Source organism: Hyaena hyaena, unplaced genomic scaffold, assembly GCF_003009895.1.
Source record: "Hyaena hyaena isolate Hyena2069 unplaced genomic scaffold, ASM300989v1 scaffold_143, whole genome shotgun sequence".
NCBI classification, from domain to species: domain Eukaryota; kingdom Metazoa; phylum Chordata; class Mammalia; order Carnivora; family Hyaenidae; genus Hyaena; species Hyaena hyaena.
This window is the reverse complement of record NW_024080775.1, coordinates 2,265,584-2,292,616: the sequence shown is the minus strand read 5'-3', so window position 1 is coordinate 2,292,616 and position 27,033 is coordinate 2,265,584. Positions and strand designations below refer to the sequence as shown.

At 36.7% G+C, this 27,033-nt stretch overlaps 1 protein-coding gene across 1 annotated transcript in view; it reads right to left on the bottom strand.

The window, feature by feature from the left end:
* Positions 1-22,277: 22,277 nt before the first annotated feature.
* ST8SIA1 (ST8 alpha-N-acetyl-neuraminide alpha-2,8-sialyltransferase 1) overlaps positions 22,278-27,033 on the bottom strand; it is a 155,555-nt gene continuing 150,799 nt past the window's right edge. Inside the window, exon 5 of the mRNA XM_039238594.1 lies at positions 22,278-23,306. Coding sequence (XP_039094525.1) covers positions 22,820-23,306 — 487 coding nt within the window. The 3' untranslated portion in view covers positions 22,278-22,819. The remainder of the gene's footprint in view (positions 23,307-27,033) is intronic.

The window sequence follows — 27,033 nt, the reverse complement described above, 5'->3', positions numbered from 1 at the left end:
CCAATTAACCCACCATAAATTGAAAATGTAAGCTGAAAATGCGCTTAATATGCATCACCTACCAAACATCACAGCTTAGCCTAGCCTCTCTTAAACATGTTCAGAACACTTACATTCGCCTACACTTGACACAAAACCCATTTTATAATAAAGTGTTGAATATGTCATGTAACTTGTTGAATGCTATATGGAATGGGAAAATATATGGTTGTATGTGTACAGAATTGTTGTCAGTACTGGGTGTTTACCCTCATGATGGCGTGGCTGGCCAGGAGCTACTTCTCACTGCCACTGCCCCACGTTATGAGAGAGAAATGTACTACATGTTACTAGCCAGGGAAAAGACCACATTTTGAAATTTAAAGTATGGTTTCTATTAAATGCATATTGCTTTCATGCCATCATAAAGTCAAAATATCATAAGTTGAACCATCATAAATAAGTTGGAAATCATTTGTAACAGATGCCTTATTTCTATCAATAAGGAAATGATTATATACATTTGGATACAGGCATACTGTGAAGTATTATATTACTATTAAAAAGATGCATTGAAGGTAAAAGCAGCATACAAAGAAAATGTACATGATATGATCCTGTATTTATAAAACAAACATTACCCCCAAAGTCTTCATTTATATATGTGTGTGTGGCACTCTATGTACATATGTGCATATGGTAATAGAGCAAGAAAAATATATGAATATTTGTGACACGTGAATGTTATAGATGTGTGCAAAGAAATAAAGAGGCAATAAAAACAGAGAACAAGATGATTATTCCTGACAAAATAACAAGCATCATATGATATAAACTAGGAAAATCATATATACATATAATACATGTGTATGCATGTCTATATGCATAAAGAGACATAAGAGAGACACATTACATTTTAATGGTGGTTGTCTCAGGCTGGTGGGATTTCAAGTATCAGATTCTTTCTTGTACATATGTTAATGATTGCTTGAATTTTTTTACTGGTAACATATACTTTTCCTCAATTATGGAAATTATTTTCATTGTAAAAAATGAAAAGGGGATCTGAGGGCTAGACAAACTTTGAGTGAACACCTTTTGAGATAGAAAAGAGCTGAAATTGTGCCTGGTTGACCATCAAGAATGAAAGACTGTGTTTAGAAGCAACACTTGATGGTCCTGTGAGAGAGACTTGGTAGCTCAAGAATCAAAAGGTTGTCAAAATAGCTCTAATTGTATGGAAAGAAAGCTGCTTCCAGCACCACTTCCTAGGAGTGCTTTTCTTCTCTCTGAAAAAGATGTGGGGATCCCCCCCATGGGTGTGGCAACAGAGCCAACAGCAGTGTCAAAACCAGAGGAAGGGTTTCAGCATGTGTGACAGTGGTGAGTGAGAAATGACAACAGCTATCAGCAAGTCATGAAAATCCAGAACTCCTCCCTCTTTCTCTCACCTTCTTCCTACAATCCTCTGGGGAAAGAAAGGGGCAAACTTTTCACCTTGATCTTACTGTCTGGACCCCCATAAGAATAACTATCATTGAAGACCTAGTGAGGAGGTTATAAATGCTAACCTTGATGTGCTAAAAAAAAAAAAAAAAAAAAAAATCACAAAGGGAAGAGAGTTAATATTAAGAAAGTATTTATTTATTTTAACTGTTTATTTATTCATTTTGGGGGGAGTGAACAGGGAAGGGGCAGAGACAGGAAAGAAGAAGAATCCCAAGCAGGCTCAATGCTGTCAGGACAGAGCACAATGCAGGTCTCGAACTCACAAACTGTTGAGATCATACCTGAGCCGAAATCAAGAGTTGGATGCTAACTGCCTGAGCCACCTGGTACTGCAAGAAATGATTTAAATCCTCTTTCAAAATGATAATCTGGTTTGCTAGGACATGTCTTGATGCATAATTCTACTTTCAATATGGAAAATGATTTTTTATTCCTTTTCTTTTGTATAATTGCTAATTCCCTTTCCCTACCTCTAACAGTTCTGAGGTAAAGTTCATGTACTTGGAAGGTCAAAACAGGAAAGTATATTATGTTAAAAATATTACCCCTCTCACAACAGGTACCAATTTTAGTGTACTTATTACATGCCAGGCATTGTAGAGTTCTATGTGCCTGCCTATCTTATTTAATACTCTCAACAACACTATACAAGACATACTATTAAGCTCATATTTTTTTAGTGATAAACACAGACTCAGTGGGATTAAGTAATGTTCTTAATCCCACTTAGCCAGAACACCACAGTCAGTGGCAAATATTAACTTAAAAGCCCATGTTCACAGTCACTATGAGCCATCCTCCTGGTTGTATCTGTACAAGACCGTGTGTGTTTGCACGTGTGTGTGAGCACATGTAGGAGTAAAATGTCCTGAGTAATAAATCTTTAAATATCAGGATTTTATATCTGCTATCTATTGTCCTAATAGAGAATTCCTTCTCTGCCTGACTTATTTCGCTCAGCATAACACCCTGAAGGTCCCTCCATGTTGCTACACATGGCCAGATTTCATTCTTTCTCATTGCCATGGAGTATTCCATGGTATAGATAAACCACATCTTCTTGATCCATTCGTCCGTGGATGGACACTTAGGCTCTTTCCATGTTTTAGGTATTGTTGAGAGTGTTAGGAAGAACTTAACGGAGGACCATGGGGGAGAAGAAGGGGGGAAATGGTGGGGGAAAGGGAGAGAGGCAAACCATGAGAGACTCTTGAATGCTGAGAAACAAACTGAGGACTGATGGATGTGGGGGGGAGGGGGGATGGGCATGGAGGAGGGCACTTGTGGGGATGAGCACTGGGTGTTATATAGAAACCATTTTGGCAATAAACTATTTGTAAGGAAAAAAACAAACAACACAGAGAAAAAAATAAATTACTGTGGGAAAAAAAAGCAAATAAAATTTACATATCAACTGCAAAAAATAAAAGAAAATAAAAAAATAAAGACTTCCTCTTCATTGTCCTACGTTTCTAAACATATTATTTGCACCTTTGAGGTCTTCCAGAAACATAGGCATAATCCCCAGTGGGAAACAACAACCTAGAGCAGAGTGAGGTGGAAACACCGTGCTGTGGAAGTTGAAGAGACAAAGAGTACATCTGGTGAACAGATCAGTAACGGTTCCGAGGGAAGGTGGCCTTTGACAAGGGATTTGAAGATAGGAAGATTTTCACAGACGAAGTGTAGGTGGCTCGTGGTTTCTGAATATTGTGTGGGGGTGCTGTAGGAGAGAGATTTTAGGCCTCGAGGACAGTGCTTGAAAAGTTAGGACCAGCAGACAGTGAGGCTTAAAAGGTCAGACTGGGTCTCTGCTGTGGAGAGTCCTGGATGCCAGAGTGAAGGGTTTGTTCTCAGTCTGGGATATTACAGGATCGGGTCACACCCACAGAAGGTGGGGAGGGAATGAAACTGAGTGAAGAGGGACAAGTAGAAGAGACAGACATATACTTTTTTTAAAAATATATTTTTTAATGTTTTATTTATTTCTAGGAGAGAGAAAGACAGCGTGAGCAGGGGAGGGTCAGAGAGGGAAGGAGTCACATACTGAAACAGGCTCCAGGCTCTGAGCTGGCAGTCAGCACAGAGCCCGACACGGGGCCTGAACCCACGAACCATGAGATCATGACCTAAGCCAAAGTCGGATGCTTAACCGACTAAGCCACCCAGGCGCCCCTTTAAAAATATTAAATACTTAGAAATTATCTTGACTAGGGATACAGAAATGCTGATGCATAGGAGCACACGTACCCCAATGTTCATAGCAGCACTCTCCACAATAGCTAAAACATGGAAAGAGCCTAAGTGTCCATCAACAGATGAATGGATCAAGAAGATGTGGTTTATCTATACCATGGAATACTACATGGCAATGAGAAACAATGAAATCTGGCCATGTGTAGCAACATGGATGGACCTTGAGGGTGTTATGCTGAGCGAAATAAGTCAGGCAGAGAAGGACAGATACTATATGTTTGCACGTAGAGGAGGATTAGGAGGAACTTAACGGAGGAACAAGGGGGAGAAGAAGGGGGCAAATGGTGGGGGAAAGGGAGAGAGGCAAACCATGAGAGACTCTTGAATGCTGACAAAAACTGAGGACTGATGGATGTGCGGGGAAGAGGGGGGGATGGGCATGGAGGAGAGCACTTGTGGGGATGAGCACTGGGTGTTATATGGAAACCAATTTGACAATAAACTATTTGTAAAAAACAAACAAACAAACAAACAAACAAAAAAAAAACAGAGAGAAATTATCTTGATTTTCCAAAGCAAATATGTTGCCTTTCACTTACAATTTAAATAATAGCTTCTCAGGCTACCTTTCATTTTCTTATGTTTGAGAGAGAGATGGGGATAAATATTTCCCCACATTAAGAAAAGCAACAGCCCACAGCAATTTGATTTGTAATGGTGAAAAAATAAAAACAATGACAAATATCTACCAGCTGGTAAGTGGATAAACAATTTATGGTATATCCATGTGACAGAATACTGTTCAATTAAATGTAACGAACATGCTACTACATGTATGCATCTCAAAATAGTTTTGCTAGATAAAAAAAATCCAGAAAACAAAGAGTGCATATACTGTGTAATTTTACTTATACAAAATTCTGAACAATGTAAATGTGTCTATGATAACAGAATACAGATCAATGGTTGTCTGAGGCTCAGAAGAAGGTGGGAAGGTGCAAGAAGGAGAAATACAACAAATCTCTTGGGTGTTATTGATATGCTCGTTATGCTGATTATATGATGACTTTCCAGGTGTGTCCATATGCCTACTGTATACTTTACCAATTTTATTTGATTATTTTTTAGATAGAGAGGAAGTGTGAGCAGAGGAGAGGGGCAGGAGGAGAGAGAGATAGAATCTTAAGCAGGCTCCACACTCAGTGCAGGGCCACACGTGCGGCTCAATCCCACACCCCTGGGATCATGACCTGAGCTGAAATCAAGAGCTGGAGGTTCAACCAACTGAGCCACCCAGGCATCCCAATTTTTACAACTTTCTAAGTTTTATGGTTCTTTTAAGTTAAAATTTTTGAATAAATAAATAAGATGAATCTTCAAATAACTGTTTCTCTATTAAAAGGTAAACCAAAATGAGAGAACAAATCTTTTTTTTTTCCTTGGGCTCTAAGAACTGAGTAGACCTCATGAATTGTTGAAAGAAACTTTAAAATGTCCCCAAGACTATAACTTTGGATGGTCTAGGAGTTCAGAAAGTGAGACCACAATATGGTCTGGGTAGGAAGTGGGTAACATTTGTGTGTGTGTGTGTGTATGTGATGATAGAGGTTGGAGGCCAGTATTTCTACAGCCTTGTTTCTGCTTCTGCTCTACTAATTTGTCTCAATAATTCAGAGAGCTATGAACATCCTATTGCAATTTGGGCAACATTAGGAAATGCAGCAATATTGGTAAGCGATATTGATGGCCACAAAATTTTCTGGGGGAAAAAAGATGTCCCAGAATTTACCTTGTCTTCAAGGTTAAGGCTATATATTAGAGTTGCTGCCAGGTCATTATAGTCTGGAAAATTCCAAGAAAGAAGACAAAGAAAGAGGGAATTCTAATGAAGAAAAGGGAAGGTTGGGGAGGAAGAGAAAAGCCAGTGCCCATGGTGTCAACAAGCATGCGCCCCCTAGAGGGCACTTGCAACGTGTGGCTCCCTGTGTTATTCTTTCCACAAACCCCCATCATGAGGATCCCTTGAAATAGAGTATGACCACTTCATTAGGGAGATGCTTAAATTTTTTACCAAGTGAAAGAAATTTAAACTGATATAAGAAAGGAGTCACTACTCTTGTGACTTTTTATAATTCTTTGTTTTTGTTTTCCAACACTCTCATGCCTCCCTTTATTTTAACTTTTATGCATGCTTTATTTCCTTTACCAAATTGTAAATCTCCTGTAGGATGAGTAGAGAACATGCTCATTTTTACATTCCTCACTCTTAGCCTAACAATTCACGCTCAGTAAATATTTGTTGAGAAAGCTTTTTTTTTTTAAAACAGGCTGTCAATATTTTCATTTGACATGTTGTGCATTAGAGCCCCCTAGTGTGCAAAAACAACTGTCGGAAGGAGCCCAGATGAATGGGAATGTGAACAAGTTTTCAAGGGAATTATCACTGACTCACTCCTTTAATTCGTGGTCGTTTTCTTATAACTCTGATTTATTTTTCTGAGGGAAAAGACCAGTTGTGGAGTATTAATACTCATTAATTCTCCATGGCTACAGCACTGCCTTGTGCAGCCTCCTTCCAAATTGCCTTTTCTTTCGTCCTAGCAACAGAAGACAACGTGTCTTATTGTAAAGATACACCTTTTCACATTTTAACACTTCTGAAATCAAACCACATCTTACACTTGATGCCTCTCCCTATCACTCTTAGTTATGTGGTACTCATGACATCATTGTCATTGCTCACACATGTGCAAACTCAGTTATAGCAGTTCTCAGTTCCACATCAGCTGAATTATGGGCTTTGCTTGTACCATTTTTGTCCAATTTAACGGCCATTTCAACACTTTAAAAAGATCTATATTAAGATACACCAACAATTACATATCTATACATGTAAATATATATGGGTAAAGCCATAATTTGGCATAAAAACATAAAGCTATTATGTATGCAAAATGGCAGGAAAATTATGCAGTGGATCGTAAATTGATTAGTGTGAATTGACTATTTTGGGGAAGAATGATCATATTCTTAGATTGTGCTACAAAACAACAACTAAATTTTTCTGCAAAACCAGAGGAGGTCGATAGAGCTGTATTATATTCTATTATTGAGATTCATGCAAAATGATTGCTTATCAGGTACCAAGAAATTAAACCAGAGATGTGAAAATTTGCAGGTGCCCCTCTGATATATAATGACTGATGACTGAAATTTACCTCTATATATTTAATTTTAAGCTACAATATGAAACCTAAGAATGAGATCTTTTCTAAAAATGTTATTGTTTACAAATGGCAAAATAACTGGATGATCAAGGTTGAATCATGGTGGACTGGATAAAGGTCACTTGGAATTGGTATCCAACAACTTCATGTAACCTAAATTATAATTTAATTTTCAATGCATTTCATGCCCGTGTACCTTAACAATTAAAGGAGAAGTTCATTGATACTATAGCAACCTGGGGTGTCTTGGGTATTCTTGACTCCTTTTCCATATAAATTACAAGTTAAGTTATTCAACAAACTCTATAGATCTAGATCAATGTTAGAAGTAATGACATCTTTGGGTGCCTGGGTGGCTCAGTTGGTTAGGCGTCTGACTTTGGCTCAGGTCATGATCTTACGGTTCATGAGTTCCAGCCCCGCATCGGGCTCTGTGCTGACAGCTAGAGCCTGTCTTCGGATTCTGTATTTCCCTCTCTCTCTGACCCTCCCCTGCTCATTCTGTCTCTCTCTCTCTCTCTCTCTCTCAAAAATAAATAAAACAACATTTAAAAAATTTTAAAAGAGAAGTAATGTCATCTTTAAGATATTGAATCTTTCTGTTCATAAATATAGTGCATCTCTCCACTAGTGTACATGTTTTTTACTCTTTCAATAAATTTTATAATTATTCCATAAAAGATCTGTGCATCTTTTATCATGTTTATTACTCATTGACATTCTATTATTTTTGTTGGTATCGTAAATAGTTTTGTTTTTCAAATTGTATTTCCTCTTATTATTAGTGATATAAAATGAACTTGACTTTCAGATGTTGATTTTATGTCTGGTAGCCTTGATAATTTGTGCATTAATTTTACAAATTTGTCAAATTTTGGCAGATAAATTAGAAGAAATTTTTCAATTTTCAAGAAGAGTTTTGCATTTCCCTTTCAAATTCTTTTATGTTTACTTCCTTTTAGTTTCTTATTGTGCCATCTAGATCCCTAAGGACAATTGTTGAATACTATGACATCCTACTCTTGCTTTTCATTCTTATGTTTTACCTCTAAGAATGGCTTTAACTATGCTTTTTTTTTTCAGGTAGATACCATTAAAAAGTTATCCCTCATGAGCACTGACACAAAATCCTTACTGAAATATCTGCAAACCAAATCTTGAAGCACATAAAAACTGTAAACAACATGAGAAACTGGAGCATATTGTAATAATGCAAGGTTGGTTTAATATCTTAAAATTGATTATTATTTTTTAATGTTTATTTATTTTTGAGAGAGAGAGACAGACAAAGCATGACTAAGTGAGGGACACAGAGAGAGACACACACACACACACAGAATCTGAAACAGGCTCCAGGCTCTGAGTTGTCAGCACAGAGCCCAACTTGGGGTTCCAATTAGGGAAGAGTGAGATGATGACCTACGTCAAAGTCAGATGCTTACCCAACTGAGATATCCAGGCACCCCAAAATTGATTATTTTAATACAGATTAACAGAATAAAGGAAATAAAGATGATCATTTCAATAAGTTCACAGAAATGCATTAGTAAATAACAAATATTCATAATAACAACTCTCAATAAACTAGGAATAGATGTCAAGTTTCTCATAAGGATAAAGGACATATACAAAAAAACTACAGCTAGCATTCTACTAATCCAGAAAGATTTAACATTTTTACTTAAAATCAGGACATGGACAAAGGACAAAGGATGGGACAAAAATGTCCATTCTCAGCATTTCTATTTAACATTATGTTTGCAGTTTTAGCCAGTTTAGTAGGGTAAGAATAAGAAGTGAAAGGCATACTTATTTAAAAGAAAGAAATACATGAGTCTTTAGATGACATCAGAAGCACTATATTCATGGAAAAACATAAAATGAAGTTCATTAAAATAAAAAACTTTATTTTCAAGAGACGCCATTAAGAAAATTTAGAAATAATTCATAGACAAGCAAAAAATATTTGCAAATATTATACCTGGGAAAAGGCATGCATACAAAATGTATTTTTTAAAATTTAAGAACGCAGTGAAAAGACGAACTCTCCCAAATGTGTAATGCAAAAGATTTTAATAGTTATTTTACCAAAGGAGACATATAAAGGGCACCAAAAACATACTCAACATCATTAGTCACTAAGGAAATTAATATTAATTCATCACTACATACTATCCCAGATGGATATTTTTTAAAAGATCATCAATAGTAAGTGTTGTTGAGAATGTGAAGAAACAATCATACATTCAAGGAGGGTGGTATAAAATGGTAAATTGCAAAACAATTTACTAGTTTCTTAAAAGGAAAATCTTGCCATGTGAATCAGCAATCTGCACACAAATTTTTAAAGCAGCATTACTCAAAATAGTGTTTATATAAACCTAAATGCACATTAACAGTTGAATTAATAAGCTAAATGTGTTAATTGTATACAATGGAATACCAGTCACCAATAAAAAGGAACAAACTACTGATACATGCAATGACATAAATCAACTTCAAAAACATTTGCTAAATGAAAGAAGCCAGAGACAAATGATTATATATTATTCCATTTACATAAAGTTTGCAGAAGAGACAAAACTATAGAGACTGAAAACAGATCCAGAATGTTGGGCTGAGAGCAGGGATTGACTATAAAATGGAACTAGAGAATTCTGGGGGGGGGGGGGATTATAGAACTGTTATAAAACTTGACTCCACTAATGGATTCACAACCATAAATTTTACTAAAAATAAGCAAACTGTACATTTACAATAGGTGATAGGTGAATTGTGTGGAACATAAACTATCCCTAAATAAAGTTGTTAAAATTTTATTAATACCCCAATTCCATTTTAATTAAAGTATAATGTTCATCTCCCACACAGATATTGGGTAGCTTTTTTATTCAAGGAGAAAGAGGAAGAGGAGGAGGAGAGGAAGAAGGAGGAGGAGGAGGAGGAGGAGGAGGAGAAAAACAGTCAAGCTATTGGCAACAGGAACAGAAGTGACTGGAAAAATCCTCAGGTGCAACAATAATTTACTTGACCTGAAATCCCCCTCTCTACTAAACCACCACCAATAATGATTTTGATGTGAGAAAGTTAGTTAAGTTGGTCTTAAAACACAAAACTCACATAGTTTTACACATTCTGGTGATAGCTAGAACTGGGTACTCTCCTACTGCTAATTCCAAAGCTTAAACCTCTGTCAAAGTGCTGAAAGCCAAAGAAGAAGAACAAAAAGGGGGGAAAAAAAGTCCTAAAAGATGTTAGAGGGTGAAAAAAACCCAAACATAACATATAATACAATAACTTTAGCAAAATTCTCATCAAACACAAGGCAAACTAGGAGAGGATGAAACGACATATTTAAAATGCTAAGTGTAAAAACTGTCAAGCTAAGAGTCTACCTGGTAAAATATACTTCAAAACTAAAGATGAATTCTAGAAACTTTCAGGTAAACAACACGTGAGAGAATTTACTCTAACTGCTACAAGGAAAGCTAAAGGAATTTTATCAGGTTGTCAAGAGATGATACCGGTTCCACAGGAAGCATGAAATTAGTACCTGCGGTAAATATGAAAAAGTACATTTTTAATATCTAGTTTTTGTAAGATACCTGCCTACTTAAAGCAAAAACAACAATAGTGTATTTTGGGGTTTTGAAAAATACATGGTAGTAATATACATGATGTCTTCATGTCAGTTTGGGCAGCTATAGCAAAGTTTCATAGATTGGGTGGCTTATAAACAACAGAAATTTATATCCCATCTTTCTGTAGGTCTGAAGTTCGAGATCAGGATACCAGCATGGTCAAGTCTGGTGAAGACTCTCCTCCAGGTTTCAAACTTCCGACTTCTTGTTGTACACTCACATGGTGGGGGGCGGAGAGAGGAAGCAAGCTCTCTGGTCACCCAGAAGGGCATTTATCCCATTGAGGGCACTACCTTCCTGACCCTCCTCTAATCCTGATTATCTCTCAAAAGCCTTACCTTTCAGTGCCATCACACTGGGGGTTAGGGTCTCAACATATGAACATAGGGGCAGGGGACACAAACATTCAGTTCATAACATTTGATAATAGGATAAAAGGACAGGAAGGGTAGAGTAAAGTGGCTTATCCTATTGTAAACTTCTTTTATTTTATGGGAGGTGGTATAATATTAATTCACGTTATACTGTGATTGGAAATGCATATTATAATCCCTAGAGCAAGAACTGTGATAAAAGCATAGATTAAAAGCTAACAGAGATGAAACACTAATAAAATAAATGGTTAATCTAAAAAAAAAAAAAAAAGAAAGAAAGACAGTGGCATGAAAGTAAAAAGGAATACAGTGAGTAAAGAGAAAACAACATGATGATAGACTCAAACCCAACCATATCAGCAACAGTGTTAAATATAAAGGGATTAGACATTCCAATTACAGGCTAGAGATGGTCAAAATAGACACAAAGCCAACCAAGACCCAGTATATGTTGTTTACAAGATATGCACTTTAAAAATAAGTACAGTAGGATGAAGGTAAAAGGATAGAAAAATATATACTATAAAAATATTAAGCATAAGAAACCTTGTAAGGCTTTGTTAATGTCAGACAAAGTAGACTTGAAAACAAGGAGTATTTCAGAAATAAAGATATTACTTAAATATTTATCTTGATATTTATTCATATCATAACATATTATTTATGTTGTTATAAATGTAATAATAAAGGGTTAATTCATGATGAAAATATAATGGTCACAAATGCATCTTTCAAGCAATCAGATATCATGGCGGTCAATTAGAACAATGAGGCAAATTCGAAGTAACAATCAAGCCTTTATTCACTTACTATGACATTGCAAACAAGAGGCAAAAACAGGCACTGGTTCCTAAGGATTTCGTTTTTCCTCATGAAATAACACTGGTGGAGAGATAGGGAGATGCAGTGCAAGTGCGGGAATTGTCTCACTGCCGAGGAATCCTGAGGGCCAGGAGGGAGGGAGGGAGGAACTAAGAGTGGAAAAGTATTGAGGCAAAGTGGAGAAACATTCCTTAGTGTAGACCCCAGATGAGGCCTTCAAACTGAGGTGTGAGGCTGGGAATGCAGACATGCATATGAGAATAGATGACCCAGAGGTCCTGAGTCCTTAACTGCAATTCGCTCTAGAAGGACCAATGCATTGGCTGTGCACAAATATGGTGTGAGCAGGATGGCTGCTCCCCAAGAGGCCTGCTGGGCAAAGCCTTGTTGCATATGGTTGGGTATGAAGGATCAGCATAGTGGTTTGGCCTGGAGTCACACTCCTTAGTGTATATTGCAAAGAATTGCAAAGTACATAAAGCTAAAATTTATAGAACTAAAGAAGTGGTCATATCATATATGGAGGCATTAAAGCTTCTTTTTCTGTAAATGATAAAGCAAATAGATAAAATGTCAGTGAGGATATACTTGACCTAATGAACATTTTTAGTACACTCCTGGTAACTGTAGAATTTGCTTCTTTTTAAGGTACCCATGGAAGCTGAGCCATAAAACAAGTCTCAGTACATCTCAAAAAGTTAAAAATCACGCATAGTATATTTTCTGATCATGGCAAAATTAAATGCAAAAAAAGATAAAAAAGATACGATTAGGCCCTGCATATATTTGGAAATTAGAATATATACTTCTAAAAACACATGGGTGAAAGAAGAATCACAAGGTAATTAGAAAGTATTTTTCGCAGTTTGTGAGAGTCACTCCTACTTCCATTTCTTGGTCCCCAGATCCAAATATCCTAAATGTAATTCAAGTATCTAAATATGGAAAAAACTGGTTACTGACCAAAACACACACCACATCTTACAAGATGGTACCACAACCCCCTAAGATATTGTCTCTCAGATGATCCTTACAATAAGTCTGTTAGGCCCTGCCAATGTTGTGTAAGGCAACTGCTCCTAGATCAGCGTTTCTCTAACCTTTCTCATTACCTGTCCCAACCCCTGCCCCCCCAGAAACTTTTAAGGTATTTCCCCCCTAATCATTATAATATCTAAGGTATTTTTGGCCCCTTAGAACCAACGTTTGCCTCTTGTGAAGGCAATATTGCTCCCACTGAGAATGAATGTTCTTCATGATATCGTAAAGGGTAATACTCATGAATTCCATATGCATAAGCTCCTTTTTACACTTCTTTTGTTGGAAAACGTATTTCCTGGCCATGTTGTATATAATACCAATAGGATAAGCAATTCATTTGGTAGGTTCATAGATGGTGGTACTGGCAGAAACATTGAGGACAGGAAATGCAAATCCAAAATAAAGATCTATTTCAGTGAGAACAAAACTTGCTGCATGCTCCATGGTGGAAAGCACTGATAATCACTCCTGGCCTCTCAAGGCATTAACTGCCATACCTTTATAAGACATCCAGACAAAACAGTATGCTAAATGGATGCCAGTTCATCTCTCCTTTTAGTTACCCAACTACCTTGTCAATGGGCTCCTAAACAAAGCGGGTTTGGTAGAAGGTACAGAGGTTATGCATGGAATCAATAACCTCGCTTCCACCACTGTTGAGCACCCTGCCAACAATAGCAAAAGCTGACATTAAGAAATCAGTAGAAAATTATTTCCCAGGAGATCAGGAATCCACCTGGTGGGAAGCTGATGAAAGTGATTCACCAAATGAACACTCATATTCTATTCTTACTGTCTACTCTTTCTCCACACTCAAAGGTTGGAATCTTCCTGATTAATGTTTGTCTTGAGATCAATAAACTCTTGAATGCCTTATAATCTCTTGATTGCATTATTTACCCAAAAAAAGGTCCCAAACACTGATTTTTTAATTCATGCCTAGAGACCATGACATTGGGGGAGGGGGGGGAGGGGGAAGAAACAACTTTAATTCTATCTATATAAAAGAAATAACAAAAGGCTTGTTTTCCCATATTCTCAAAATCTTAGAAACTAGATAATAAACCTAGAATTATACATGTTAAGTATAATTAGATATGGTCTTGACTTCATCCCATGTTTTCCAGATCATTCACAATGAACTTCACAAGACTCAATTCAATAATCCTACATCTTCATCTCATCAAGAATCTGTATGTCCAAAATAATAAGTTTTCAAGCAAAAATCTAGTCTGTGGCTTGTAATTACCTTCTCTTTAGGTTTAGAGATTCTTGAGTAATTAATGCTTTTGGATTCTTAATATCTGTTTTTGAATGTTCTTGAACTCAGTAATATTTAGATTTTCCTTTACTTAATGATAGTTGGTAAAAACAGGTTAAATCTGTTTTCCTCATATGGTCTGAGAATAGGTTAGGGTAACCCACATTTATACCAGAGACCTGCCTTTTTTTACCCCTGAATAATTCAGCTAAACACCATGAGGTTTTAACATTAGGTAATAGAAGGACCTTCTTAAAATAGCCGTAGCCCAAAAGTCTGTTGTGTGATCATGAATTCAGAGAATTAACAAGGAGGTCTGTAGAGAGCACCTTGATCAATTTATGAGGTGAATGTATGATAAAGTATGCACCAAGGTCACTTTCCCTGTTGTCCATACTGTTGAAAGAGTGTCTGGCAGAACTGGGCCACTAGATCCCAAGGGAAATGGGAGTTTGAAGCAATTATCTAAATAATTCAGACAAGGAGGCACCCCCGGGCCTGTCAAGGTCACCCATATGAGCAGAAGGGGAATCTAAATATTTTGAACCTTGTTAGCAATTTATTAAAGTATCTCTAGGACACACATACTGATATTGACTCATTACATAAAGGGGAAATCTTATCACTGGAAAAAAATAAGCTCATGTACATATATCACATTAAATAAATGATCAATTTTCTTTCTACTGTGCCCAATAGATAATGCCTTTCACCTGCATAAGAGTAACAATAGCATTCTTATATTCTATTCATAGCCTTTATAATTCTGTATTTCTAAAATAATTTTCTCAAGCAGCATGAGTTTTCATCCAGAAGAAAAAGAAATCAGTGTAGCTGATATAGATACACAATAAAAGGAATAGAAAAGGAAATAGAATTACCCATAAGCTTCTGGGAAATAAAAAGACTTCACAAGCTATAAAAAAATCATTTTATTCACAGGGTACATTTCCAAATTTTCTCCAAGTAAGGGAGGTAGAGAAATTGAAACTTACTGAATCTTCTCACTACCAGCATAATTACAATGAACACACCAAAGAAAAAGACATGTTTTTACAGCAAACCTCCTCCTATGTCATTACATTTAGATTCTGTGGAAACCACTCAGTAGAACCAACTGAGATAGATACTGTTTTTTCAAGTCACACTATAAAAAGTACAAGTTAAGGTTTTTTCATACCTGCTACATTTTATATGAAACCTAAAGAAAAATAAGAAATGAAGAGCATTGATTCTCCCCATACCTCCTGCCAATAGAATTCAGCTTCATTAGGAAAAAGTAATTCCATGCATACTTCAAAGATGATTTCAGTTTTATAGTCTAATCTAAAATCTTTTCCAGAATTATTGCCTCCATGAACTGGTCATCAAACTATACTGTACCTCCAATCTGCAAATATGTTCTTTTTTAAAGCTTATTTATTTATTTTGAGGGAGAGAGAGAAAGACAGAGGAGGGAGGGGCAGAGAGAAAGAGAGAGAGAATCCCAAGCAGGCTCTGTGCCATCAGTACCAAGCCTGATGCTGGGGCTCGAACTCACGAACTGTGAGATCATGACCTGAGATGAAATCAAGAGTTGGATGCTTAGCCAACTGAACTATCCAGGTGCCCCTGCAAATTTGCTCTTGAAAACCAGTTCCACATATGTGGAATGATATGGTGCAATAATCAAGTTAAAGAGACCAGCGAGAAACTTTTTCAAAACTCTTCAGACCAACTATGCTGTGTGGTAGAGTTCTAATAATGTTCCAGACTTTAAAAAAGTTAAACAAGCTTTCCAATGGAGCTTCTCCTTGCTGTTCTCTCCCCTTCCCTCTAGTGTCTCTGACTCTGACCTAGCCCTGTGACCATCAATCACCACAAATTGTGACTCTGGTATATTATGAGACGGATGACTATAGTAACTTAGGGACACGACAGCCCAAAGAAGTGGTACTTAAGGGTGAATGAGAAACAGAAACAAATTGTTTCCTTGCTTCCAAGAATGCTAGTATTTGCTGGAGAGGCACGCATTTTAATCTAATCATTTTAGTTATCCTGTAGCTATCATCTAAGGAACTCTTTATGAGAAGGTCCTACTACTTCAACAAAGGATATTTACATACAGTTATCAGATGTCTCCAAGGCCTATATACTATTGTGCATTTATATAAAATAGTCACATTCACTACATTTATGAGTTCTTGCTGACGGTAAAGATACAACTTGGAACAGACATGGCTACATCTATAAAGAGACGGGTACATGAAGAAAATACAAAAGGAAGTGGGAGCCAAGCCAGAAAAAGTTAAGGCACCCTCTGCCACCCCCACCTGGCCAGCCATTTTTCTCTTTTCAATGGGCATAAATGATGCAAGGTGTGTGTGTATGTGTGTGTGGGGGGGGGGGCGGGATGCGTGCACTCACGTGCACACGTGTTTACACTAGAACAGAGGGGAGAAAATGCATCTAAAGCTTTCTCTTATCATGCATATTTCAAAGGGTCAAGCTCAAAGTGACACTTCCATTGATGCCTCATCATGACAGGAGACCTAAATAATAATCTTATGTGTCAGAGTGGAGATTAAAAGGGAAATGAAAATGGCAGTGTTTGTGTATCCCAACATAGACACCAAGGAAAGCATAACTCAGAGAGGGACAGGAGGGTCCAAGTAGGTACACAGGTGACACTCTTCCATTTTCTTCCCTACGTATCTCATGATCTCGTTCTCACACTGCTTCCTCTAGAGGCTTCTCATCATGAGCCATAATAACTGCATAACAATATATTTCCATTAAAAGGTTTTAAAAGGTCCTTTTCTTGGGACTGCGCTGAAGGACAGCAGCATCTGTGCTCTGTGCTTAGCTTCAAACTAAGATCCCTCTCAGTGGTCCTTCACAATTAAAATCCTGATTTTCTCTTTCTCTTTTTAATTTTACAATTTTCCATTTCGCTTACTATGCAGAGAAAAACAGACACATCTGACTCCCAATTTCTCTGCACTGGATAAAAATCACATCTCTTAGATGTTTATTGGTATCATGTGAAACATATGCTTTTAAAATGACAAATAACCAGGGAAAATCTAATTATATAGAAGCAGGAAGAGACATGATCAATATATTTGAATATTATTCTATAAAACTCCCAGACAGCTTTGCATCATTGATTATATCCTACAGCTTTAACAGAAAAGCAAAATTAGAAAGGATTTTAGCACAATGTAGCAATCAATAAGAACACAGAGCGGTAGGCAAATAAATGACCATAAACAAAGTACAATTCCTCTCTTGTGCTTTAAAAAAGTTATAGCCATGGGCTTTGGTTGTCACACAAATGTTCACAGGTATTATATGTCAATGTATAATAAGTTATTTATGTCTTATTAGTTAGAGACAGGAGAACTCAGAAATGTTGGCACTAGAAAGAAGAAAATCAGAAGAAGCAAACAGAAACATGTACTTTTTCCTTATTGTGATGATGAGCAGAAGTTATGTTATGTTCGAATGAGCTTTCCTTTCACACACTTGTTTTGATCCTTTACCTCTAGGAGGTAAGGTAAATTCAAGGTAAAAAATTCAAGAGACTGAAGGTAAATTCTAGGCTGAGGGTAAAGCCAACAGTATCCATTTTCTTATGATAGGAAGGCTACAGCAATTGTAGCTTCATGTTAAAGGTCCTTCCTCTTACAAAATAGGACTCTTATAGTATTCAACCTAAATATTCTGCCCTCACGGTTAGGAGTCATAAAGAAACATTCTAGGCTTCTGGATTCTTTTGGATCAGTGTCCAGGGCTTTTAAAGAGAGTATACAAGAACTCGTGGTATATAGTTGATGCCTGAACAACGTGGGATTGGGGATCCCAATCCTGCTATGGCAGTCGAAAATCTGCATACAAGTTTTGACTACCCCAAAGCATAACTACTAATAGCCTATTATTGACCACAAGCCTTACCAACAACATAAACAGTCGATGAACACATATTTTATGTTATTTGCATTATGTACTGTTTTCTTACAATAAGGTAAACTAGAGAAAAGAAAATATTAAGAAAGTCATAAGGAAAATGCATTTACAGTATTTTACCGTATTAAAAAAAATCCATGTATAAGCAGATCCATGCAGTTCACACCTGGGTCATTCAGAGGTCAGCTATATTTGATATCTCCCTGGCTTCAAGAATGTAGAAAAATCATCTGAGTGGAGGAAAAAGCTCCATTTTTAATAATCACTGACAGGGCCATAATTAGGTCAGGGTGACCAGAATTATGTCACAGGACACCCAAATTTAGAGAGCACAAGTTTAAGGAAAAAAAACTGTTTAAGGCAGTGTAAAATTTTAAGCATCTCAGCAAATTTCCACACCAACTTTCCGGTCACAAGACTACTAGCTTGCCTCCAGAGACAGGCCAGCTTCCCTGGTAGTCGACAGAAATAGATAGTGCTGGAAAGCCAAGGTCAAGGGCAGAGACTTCACTGACCCTGATGTACTGAAGGCTTGGGAGTAGGGTTGTCTCCTCCTTTCCACTTGCCTCATCCTCTCCCTGGCACACAGTGGACTAAAGTTGCTAAAACTGATGGTCATATTTAGTTATAGTTACTAAAGACCTTACGAGAGGTTTGACCTAGGTCTCATGTGTCTTGTCGTTGTTTACCCACTTCCTGACGTTTGCTCACTAAAAGTCATGGTGTGAGGGTCAGCCTCTACCCTGGGAAGATGAAGAAATAAGCACAGTACTGCTCTCAGTCCTTATTCCTTCCCACATTTGTCCTCAGGTTCTCACAAAAGTCTTTACAGCTCTTGATCTCTGGAACTCTATAAACAGAGCAGATATTATTACCTGGTTCTTGTGGGAAAGTTTTTGTAGGAATAAGAATTCCCTAACGTCTTGGTGGACTGCAACCTTTTTTCTCTTAGGTCCCACCTAACAAGGATTTGTCGGTTAAAAATTTCACAAAGTCAATATTTTTAAATATAAAAATTAAAATTACAGATGGCTGATTTTTGAAACCAAGAACTAGAAAGATGTATGTAATAAAATTACAAAACTCTGATAGTTGCTGACAAGAAGAAATGTCATTGATAATTTTTCCCTATTTGGAATAGTCTATAATGCTTCTGTAGAGCTTTTGACTAGTCTAAGAATATTTTTGTCAAATTCAGAATCTTGGGATTTCTTCCGTTATTTTCCACATAGATTGTTAAACTATGTTGCCCATTGCTTCTGGTACAAGTTACATATATCCTAAAGAAAGTCTGTAGCCAAGTTTTGATGTCATGAGACATCAAAACCCCAAATAGGTATAGTCTGAATATCTGATATTTGGAGTCATTTGTATCTTTTTGGAATATTTACCTTGTTAAAATGAAAGTGAACTATATAGAAACAAAATCCCAGCAGGGCACTCCTTAACTTCATGTGTTAGTTGCAGTTCAGATGCACAGTGTTATATAAACTGTTGGTAATACTCTATATAAAGCATATGTATCCATTGTCCTCTTCCATATAAAAATATTTCATATAAAATCATTTTTCTATTTTAGAGAATGACTTAATCCTTCACTCATCTTAATTTTGCTAATGTGTGATTAAAATTAAACGGAGGTCACCCTTACTCATGATCTTTAGACTCAATGTAATTCTCAAATTGGAGCTGATCCAGTACCTGTTTTCAGTTTCTTCACCCCCTCTTTTGCCCCCAAGGAGCGACCTAGGATTTGTCAATAAAAAGCAATTTAAAAATTAGAGAGGTTGATTTCATCTCTTGACAGATGCGTTGTAAGTAATGAATTATTTTCTTATTGAGTGTTTCTTCTATAACCCGAATATCTTCTCAGTTAGCCTTAAGAGTCATTAGTATTAAAATATAATTGGCCAAATTTAGCAAAGCATGAGGCCCAATTCTGAAGTTCTCAGTTTGAGATAAACAAAATAATAGGTGTTTAAAATTCAACTTCTTAATAATAATAGAGTATTCCAGACCATTCTCCAAGGTAATTCTGGAGAGATCCTCACACACGTATTTCAAGAAGGACACATATGCATAGCCTATGCTACAATGCCCCGATGTACACACACACACACACACACACACACTTCTAGGTTTAGATATGTCAATCTAACCACAAGAAAGGGAATTGCATGGCACACCTATGAGTTGTCAGTATAAAATAATGCCCACTACAATTTAAGAAAACATTCTCATTCAATTGTAGTCATATTTTGAATGATGTGCGCATGTATATGTATCCTTAAGTGAAGACAATTTGGGGCAATCAAAGTATTCTTTTGGTCTAATCTAGCATATTCAACCTTGATGCTAGTAATGTTTTAGACTGGGTATTTCTTTGCTGTGGGGGCTGACTTCTTCACTGTAGAATGTTTAGCAGGATCCCTGGCCTCTGTCTAGTAGATGCCAGTAGCACCCTCCAAATCATGACAATCAAAAATGTTTCTAGACATTGCAAAATGTCACCAGATAGGGGAGGGGAATCACCCTAGTTGAGAAGTACTGGTCTAAATAAACATTATTATCTTGGGCCATTTCTGTTTGCCTCTCTGAAGACACAAATGTATAGACTAAAAATCTCACAATTATTATATAAATCTATCCCCAAAATCATAAAAGATGTAAAATTTCCAAATAGTAGTTTCAGTGGAACTGTGATCTATGGGTTTTATGGAGCTCCTTAATGACATTTTAAACAATTTTATCAGTTAAGGTACTAATTTGTGTGACATATATGATTTTCATTAGCCCTTTTATCTTTGATGAAATGTATAGGTACAAATGTATTCCTTTTTAAGGTAATTATTAAATAATAACAATAGCTCTAAAGAGGAAATAGGTTTAGGGTTTCACATATAGTTCATATTTACTATAACTCACTCATAGTACAGTCTCAGTACCTTTTTGAATCAGTATAGGATCAAAATAGCAAATCAGTTCTACGTGAAATCAATATTCTCAAGTTATTGACTTCCCAAGTATCAGTATAATCTGTTATGTCAACCAGTCATTTTTTAACAACTGATTTCTATAATAACCTCAATATTTAATCTTATTTAGAAATTGCCTATTCCAAGGGCTTCGTTGGCTCAATATCTTTTAAATTAACCCACCAAAAACTAAACCCACGTGCTGTAGTTTATGTTGTATACTAAGACTCTACCATTAAAAAGGAAGCAGAAATTTTTGGCATAGTTTACCTACATTCTGATGACATTTAAAAGAATGAATAGAAAAAAAAAAGAATGAATAGAGTGATTTCTAGTGTCTCCTTTTAGATTAAGTCATTCCAAAGCACAGAGACAATGAGAGGCTTCCTTTACTTTCCTCTTACATGTAAACGCATTTGGCTGCTTGTAATCTATCAACAGAGTTTGTTTGCTGTGTGAAAGCTGATGTAAAAAGCTTTCTAAGTAGGCTTACCTGCTACTACTAAGGGAATCTACTTCTACAAATTCACATCCCTTTACTTGTATGAACCATGCCTTGTGTGACCATGCTCAACACAAGGTCCGTTCATGAGATGTTAGGGAGAGTCAGAATGAGTAAGACAACTCTGCTCATTTGGGGTAAGCATTTGGGGGTGACGCTGGCGTGAGCACTATAAGAAGCAGCAGTAAACTGGCCTTTTATCAAGGTGAGGTGGGTAGTACATAATATACATTTGTAGCTCTTTGACAGTGGTACAGGTTTTTGCCACACTAGGTCATGGGGGTTCAGCTTTCCTAGTTGTAAGGGAATGAGCTTTGTTTAACTGTATGTGTGTACACGAATATATGCATGTTTTGTTTGTTTGCATGTATTTTGGAGTGAATATACCATGGTAGATAGAAAAGGGATGTGCCTTCCAGTCTGTTCCCAGACTAAACCTTACATCATTGTGCTTTACTTCATCTCTGAGCATTAAATTATGAAGACAATTATGCCAATTTGCAAATAAATAATACTCATATTTGGAGTCATTTTGCACTAAAATAACATAATAATGCAAATAGGCTTAAATAATACAGGCTTAAAATGGAGTTTATGCCCTCAATTCTGAGAAGAAGAGAAAGTGGCTAACGTTATCCAGACTATGAATCAACACAGTCTAAATTCAACAATGCATCACATTGTGTAAGTAGACTTGACAAAAGGGGAGGAAGCAATTCTTATTTAACATTTTTTCAATGGTGGGAGACTATAGTTAACATAGACTTGGTTCAACAAATCACAATAATTAGCTGTAGTGTTTTGTATCTTTATTATTCAGTAAGGATTGTTTTTTTTTTTTAAATCTACCTCATCACCCACTCATTGCCCCTAAATAGGGCAAAAATAAATAATAATTTTTAAAAAACCTATGTTCTATGATATACAATAGGTTTTTTTTAAGCCAGGTTGTGTTGATAATCAGTAACACTTTGCCCTGGCATTTCCTTTACTCTACCTTGATTAATTGCTTAGCTTCAATGGCTAGAGCTCTGTCTTGCTTGTAGAGTACACCTTCTAGATTAGAACCATGTAAATCTGCTTTACCAACATTACTCCATCAGCGTGTTACTAGTTGCAAATCCACAATAGGCTACAAAATATTTCATAGGATGTTTCATTTCTGGGTGGTCTTTCAAACCAACATCAAAAGTAGAGTTTCTCTTGGGGTTTTGTAGTTGTTTTGTTTCGTTTTTTCCAAGTGGTGCATGTGAATCCATGAAATGACTTGACCATTTCGTTTTGGAGTCATGTAGAAAATCTAACAAAAATACCCTGGCTCAGTTCTTTCTTTTCCCATGTTCCCTAGGAAGTGGGCTGGAGGGGAGTGTCTTCACATGGGTCTAGCTGCATTCTCAGTGCACCGATTTTATGAAGATACCAGAGCTGGAGAAATTCCTCTGGCATGGCATGGAAGCCAGAAAAGGGCAAGACGTTATCATAATAGTGGTGGCTGATGGGCTGCTCATGCATATTCACAGAGAAGGGCCAGAAACCATAGATGGCTACCTCTTCACAGAGTCCCAGAGCCGCACTCACCAAAAAGAGTCCTGTGGACAGGCGCTTGGCATGGATTCCCCTATTTTTCCAGAACTTTCCAATGCTACGCAGAAAGTTGGGGTTGGCAAAGAGCACTGTTTGATTGGCACCAACATCTGACAGTGTATAGTAAACCCGGAGGGATGGCTCTGTTCCTGTCTTCATAGAAAAGGCAGGCATGTAGATGTAACTGTGGTTATAGATTTTCATGTTGTCCACAAATGTCTTCCTGGACCATAGCAGATTCTGAAACCTATTAAATAGAAGAAGAAGTTAATTAAACCTGGAGAAAAAGAACTCATCAAAACCCACTCTATTCTTCTGATGGCCCTGAAGTTCACATTATTTTGGCGGGGGTGGGAGGGAAGGGAGAGGACATGAAAACTATGAAAAATGCTTCATTTGTTTTTAAAATCTTCCTTGCTTGGGGCGCCTGGGTGGCTCAGTTGGTTAAGCATCTGACTTAAGCTCAGGTCATGATCTCACAGTTTGAGCCCCGCATCAGGCTCTGTGCTGACAGTGTGGATGGATCTTGGAGCATGCTTCAAATTCTGTGTTCTCCCCCCACCCCCGCCCCTCATCTACTCAATTCTCTCTCTCTGTCTCCCAAAAATAAATAAAAATTTTAAAAAATTAAAATCTTCCTTTATCTTACCAATTATCTCTCATTAAGTAGCTTGGCTTTTGCCAAACCTCACATCTTAAATTCAGATTAAGATTCCTTAATGAAATTCCCTCTGAAAAAAAATGCACTATACACTTTGTTCTCCCAGAATTTATTTGCCTGGAATGTAAAAGTGGTTTAATGCTCATGAATATACTAAGATTGTGGGTTGTTGGATAGAATTTGGATAAAAACTACTTGTGCAGTCGGATACAAGCACAGGACTGGTTTCCTCATCTGCAAATCAAAGGAGTGACCTTGAAGATAATTCTTCCCATTGAAATTCTATGAAAATAGAAGTATTCAGATTAACTGATGCTATATTATAACTATAATATTACACTGAAAAAGAAAGACTTGTTACTATTATAAAATGATGCTGACAGAGTTGACCACAATGCTTGCTCCAAAGAACTCTGCTTTCCTATGTTCTTTCAGTTCTTTCAGCCCAATAAAGAGGATATTCAAATAAAACTGATGGTATACATCCTATGTGTCAGGCACTGGGGAATTAAAAATTTAATGACCCCATTTTTGTTCTCAAAAACTTCAAGTCCAATTGTAGGAACAAAAATATAAATGAGTACAACATAATGTTCTAAATGGAACAGTTGATATTTGTATAAAGTACTGTGGAATACAGATGAAAAAATAATTAATTCTGCCTTGAGAGAGGAGTGGAGTTTGAGAAAGCTACAAGCAGGGGATGACATTTACATGCACCTCCTGTGGGGAACAACATGAAGAATAGCAACTAAACTAGAAGAAACATTTGGGTCACAGGCAAGGATAAAAGTGTACTGACACAATAATGAAGATCCTATTTCCCTTGAAAGTGGAAGATGGGAATGGTGGATGAGGTGGTTGAAGATAAGACATGATGCAAAAAACCTCGTGTGCCTCTTACTGTGTTTGGACTTCATTCTGTAGCAATGGGGAAGCTTTCCAGCAGTGAGTACTCACAGCATTTACTATTTACATTTCATCATTTATGGAGTTGTCAGTCTGTGTCAAAAAAAGGTAACTCTGGTGATCTGGGGAAGGAAGAGGCTGGTGACCTGGAGACCAGTTAGGAGTTTGTTGATATTGATCAAGTATAGAAAGAGAAAAAAGACAATGAATTACACTAGGGTCTTGCCACTTTTGTTTTCTTTCACACAGGGGAGTTACCTATCTCACGTTATGTGCAGGTAGAGCAGAAGCATCTAAGAATAGAATGAAGCCATAACATGTTGGCAGGGTTCATCATAAATATGTGAAACTAAAATTCTGAAAAAATAAATCCACAGGATCTCATGTAGCAATCAGTGTAATTAACTCTGCCAAGAAAGGAGTGTTCCTTAGGCAATTTTCCAAAGAAGGAAAATTCCTCAGGTTTTCCTCATGTCCTTGATTCAGCAGCCTGCTTTAGCAAATTTCTCTGGGGCCTGACAAATAGAAAAGAGATAAAAGGGTTTGTAAGTATACTTACTTTATCCTAGAAGAAATCATGGAACCATATTCTGGAGCTGGACCAGCCTCACCAACACAAATTCCTGCCTCCCAGTTCTACTAAGCTGTCCTTAGTAATTCTGATGAGAGTGATCCAGGATGCTGAATTTTTATCCAGCACTCCCTGGTGATTCTGATGCAGGTGTCCTATGGATAGACTTATTTAGAAGATCAAAGCCATTCATGTAAGCTGTCTAGCTCTCTACATCTATCCCAACATCTCTTTCTTTGTATTTTCTCATTTTACCCTTATTGCAATTCTAACAGGGAGAAGGGCTTCCTCTTCCCTTCTGGGTCTTGGAACAAACCATTTCATGCTTTCTAAAGTACACATGTTCTAAAGTGGATCTCCTCTCTTTAAAACATTTAACCTCTCTGTTTCTACTGTATTATTCCTTTCTATCTTCTAAATACGGTTAGAACTTAATATGAGACAATCCGTCATATGCTTATATTGGTTCCCAAACTACATTCTAGATTTTCATTTCGCCATATCAACATCGTAGAGCAATTAGCCTACTTTTATTGGTTCCCTTCCTTGCTTCCATTTCCTCCTTACTGCTGTGCAGAATGTTCCTATTCTACAATGCTCTGCTGGCAAACGGAAGTTATACCTATTTTTGTAGTGGGCCACATACTAATTAGAATTACAGACAGCTCCAATAAAATCAGGGAAATTGATTTTGTGTTCCTTGTTTTAAAGCTGACTGATTATTCTTGAAGAGGGAAGTCTTCCTTGAGTTTTAACTTTGAAAAAGAACACACATCTTGAATTTACTATAGCCTTAATTTTTGACAGTATTAAAGAAGCAGCCTACCTATACCATTTTATTATTTTTACCTACCCCATTCTTTCACAAATGACATTATTTAAGAATTCAATCCAATTCAATACTTATTTATGGTACACCTAATATATTTAATGTTATCCTGATCAAGAGGCTAATAGGGGTGGCTTGAATTTTACTAACTTATTACAAAAATGCAACTAGAATTATAAAAGAGTAGTGCTCCAGGTTATCTTTCCAGCCTCATACTCAGATACTGTACACCCTCACCCTATGCTCCTGCCATTCCTGTCCATGCACCTGTCCAATTTTTGGCATTGACAGTTTCCTTTTGGCTTATTCATTCATTCCCCTGATGAAGTTCTGCTTAAGCATCAAGACTCAAGCTTCTCCTTCTAAAACTTTTTACTTCCTTCCAAGTTAAGCTTTCAAAGGAGTCTTCTTGGAACTTCTCAGTGTGAACTGATTCTACTCTCCAAGACTGTGTGCTCCTTGAAGACATGAGACAAATCCTATTCCTCTTTTGATTTTTACAACTTAGCTCACAATAGTTGTGTACTATATAAATGGAAAACTATTAAATTGAAAAGAGAAGAAAATGAAGTGAGATTGGCCAATGAATTATTAAAAATAGAAATGATTAAATACATAATGAATGTGGTCATGAAATAGAAAAAATATATAGACAAAAATAGCAAAGCACAGAAATACAGCACACTCTATAAATAAATTTAATACATGATAATAAAGAGAAAATCATTGAAATTTTAAGCAATTAGTATCAAGCTAACTACTTAACAATTAGAAATTTTAAGGGGGAATAGATTCATATTTGAAAAGAAAATGTCAAAATAATTTCAAGATAAGTAAGACAAGTAATTTAAAGTGTATTCACAACTGTGAATTTATCAGCCATTTGCAAAATATTTTTCTACAAAGGAAAATATTGACAAAATTGATTATGTCAAGATGTGAAATTTCATCACCATGAAAATAAGATCACTAAAATAAAAAGGGAATGATAACACTGGGGCGCC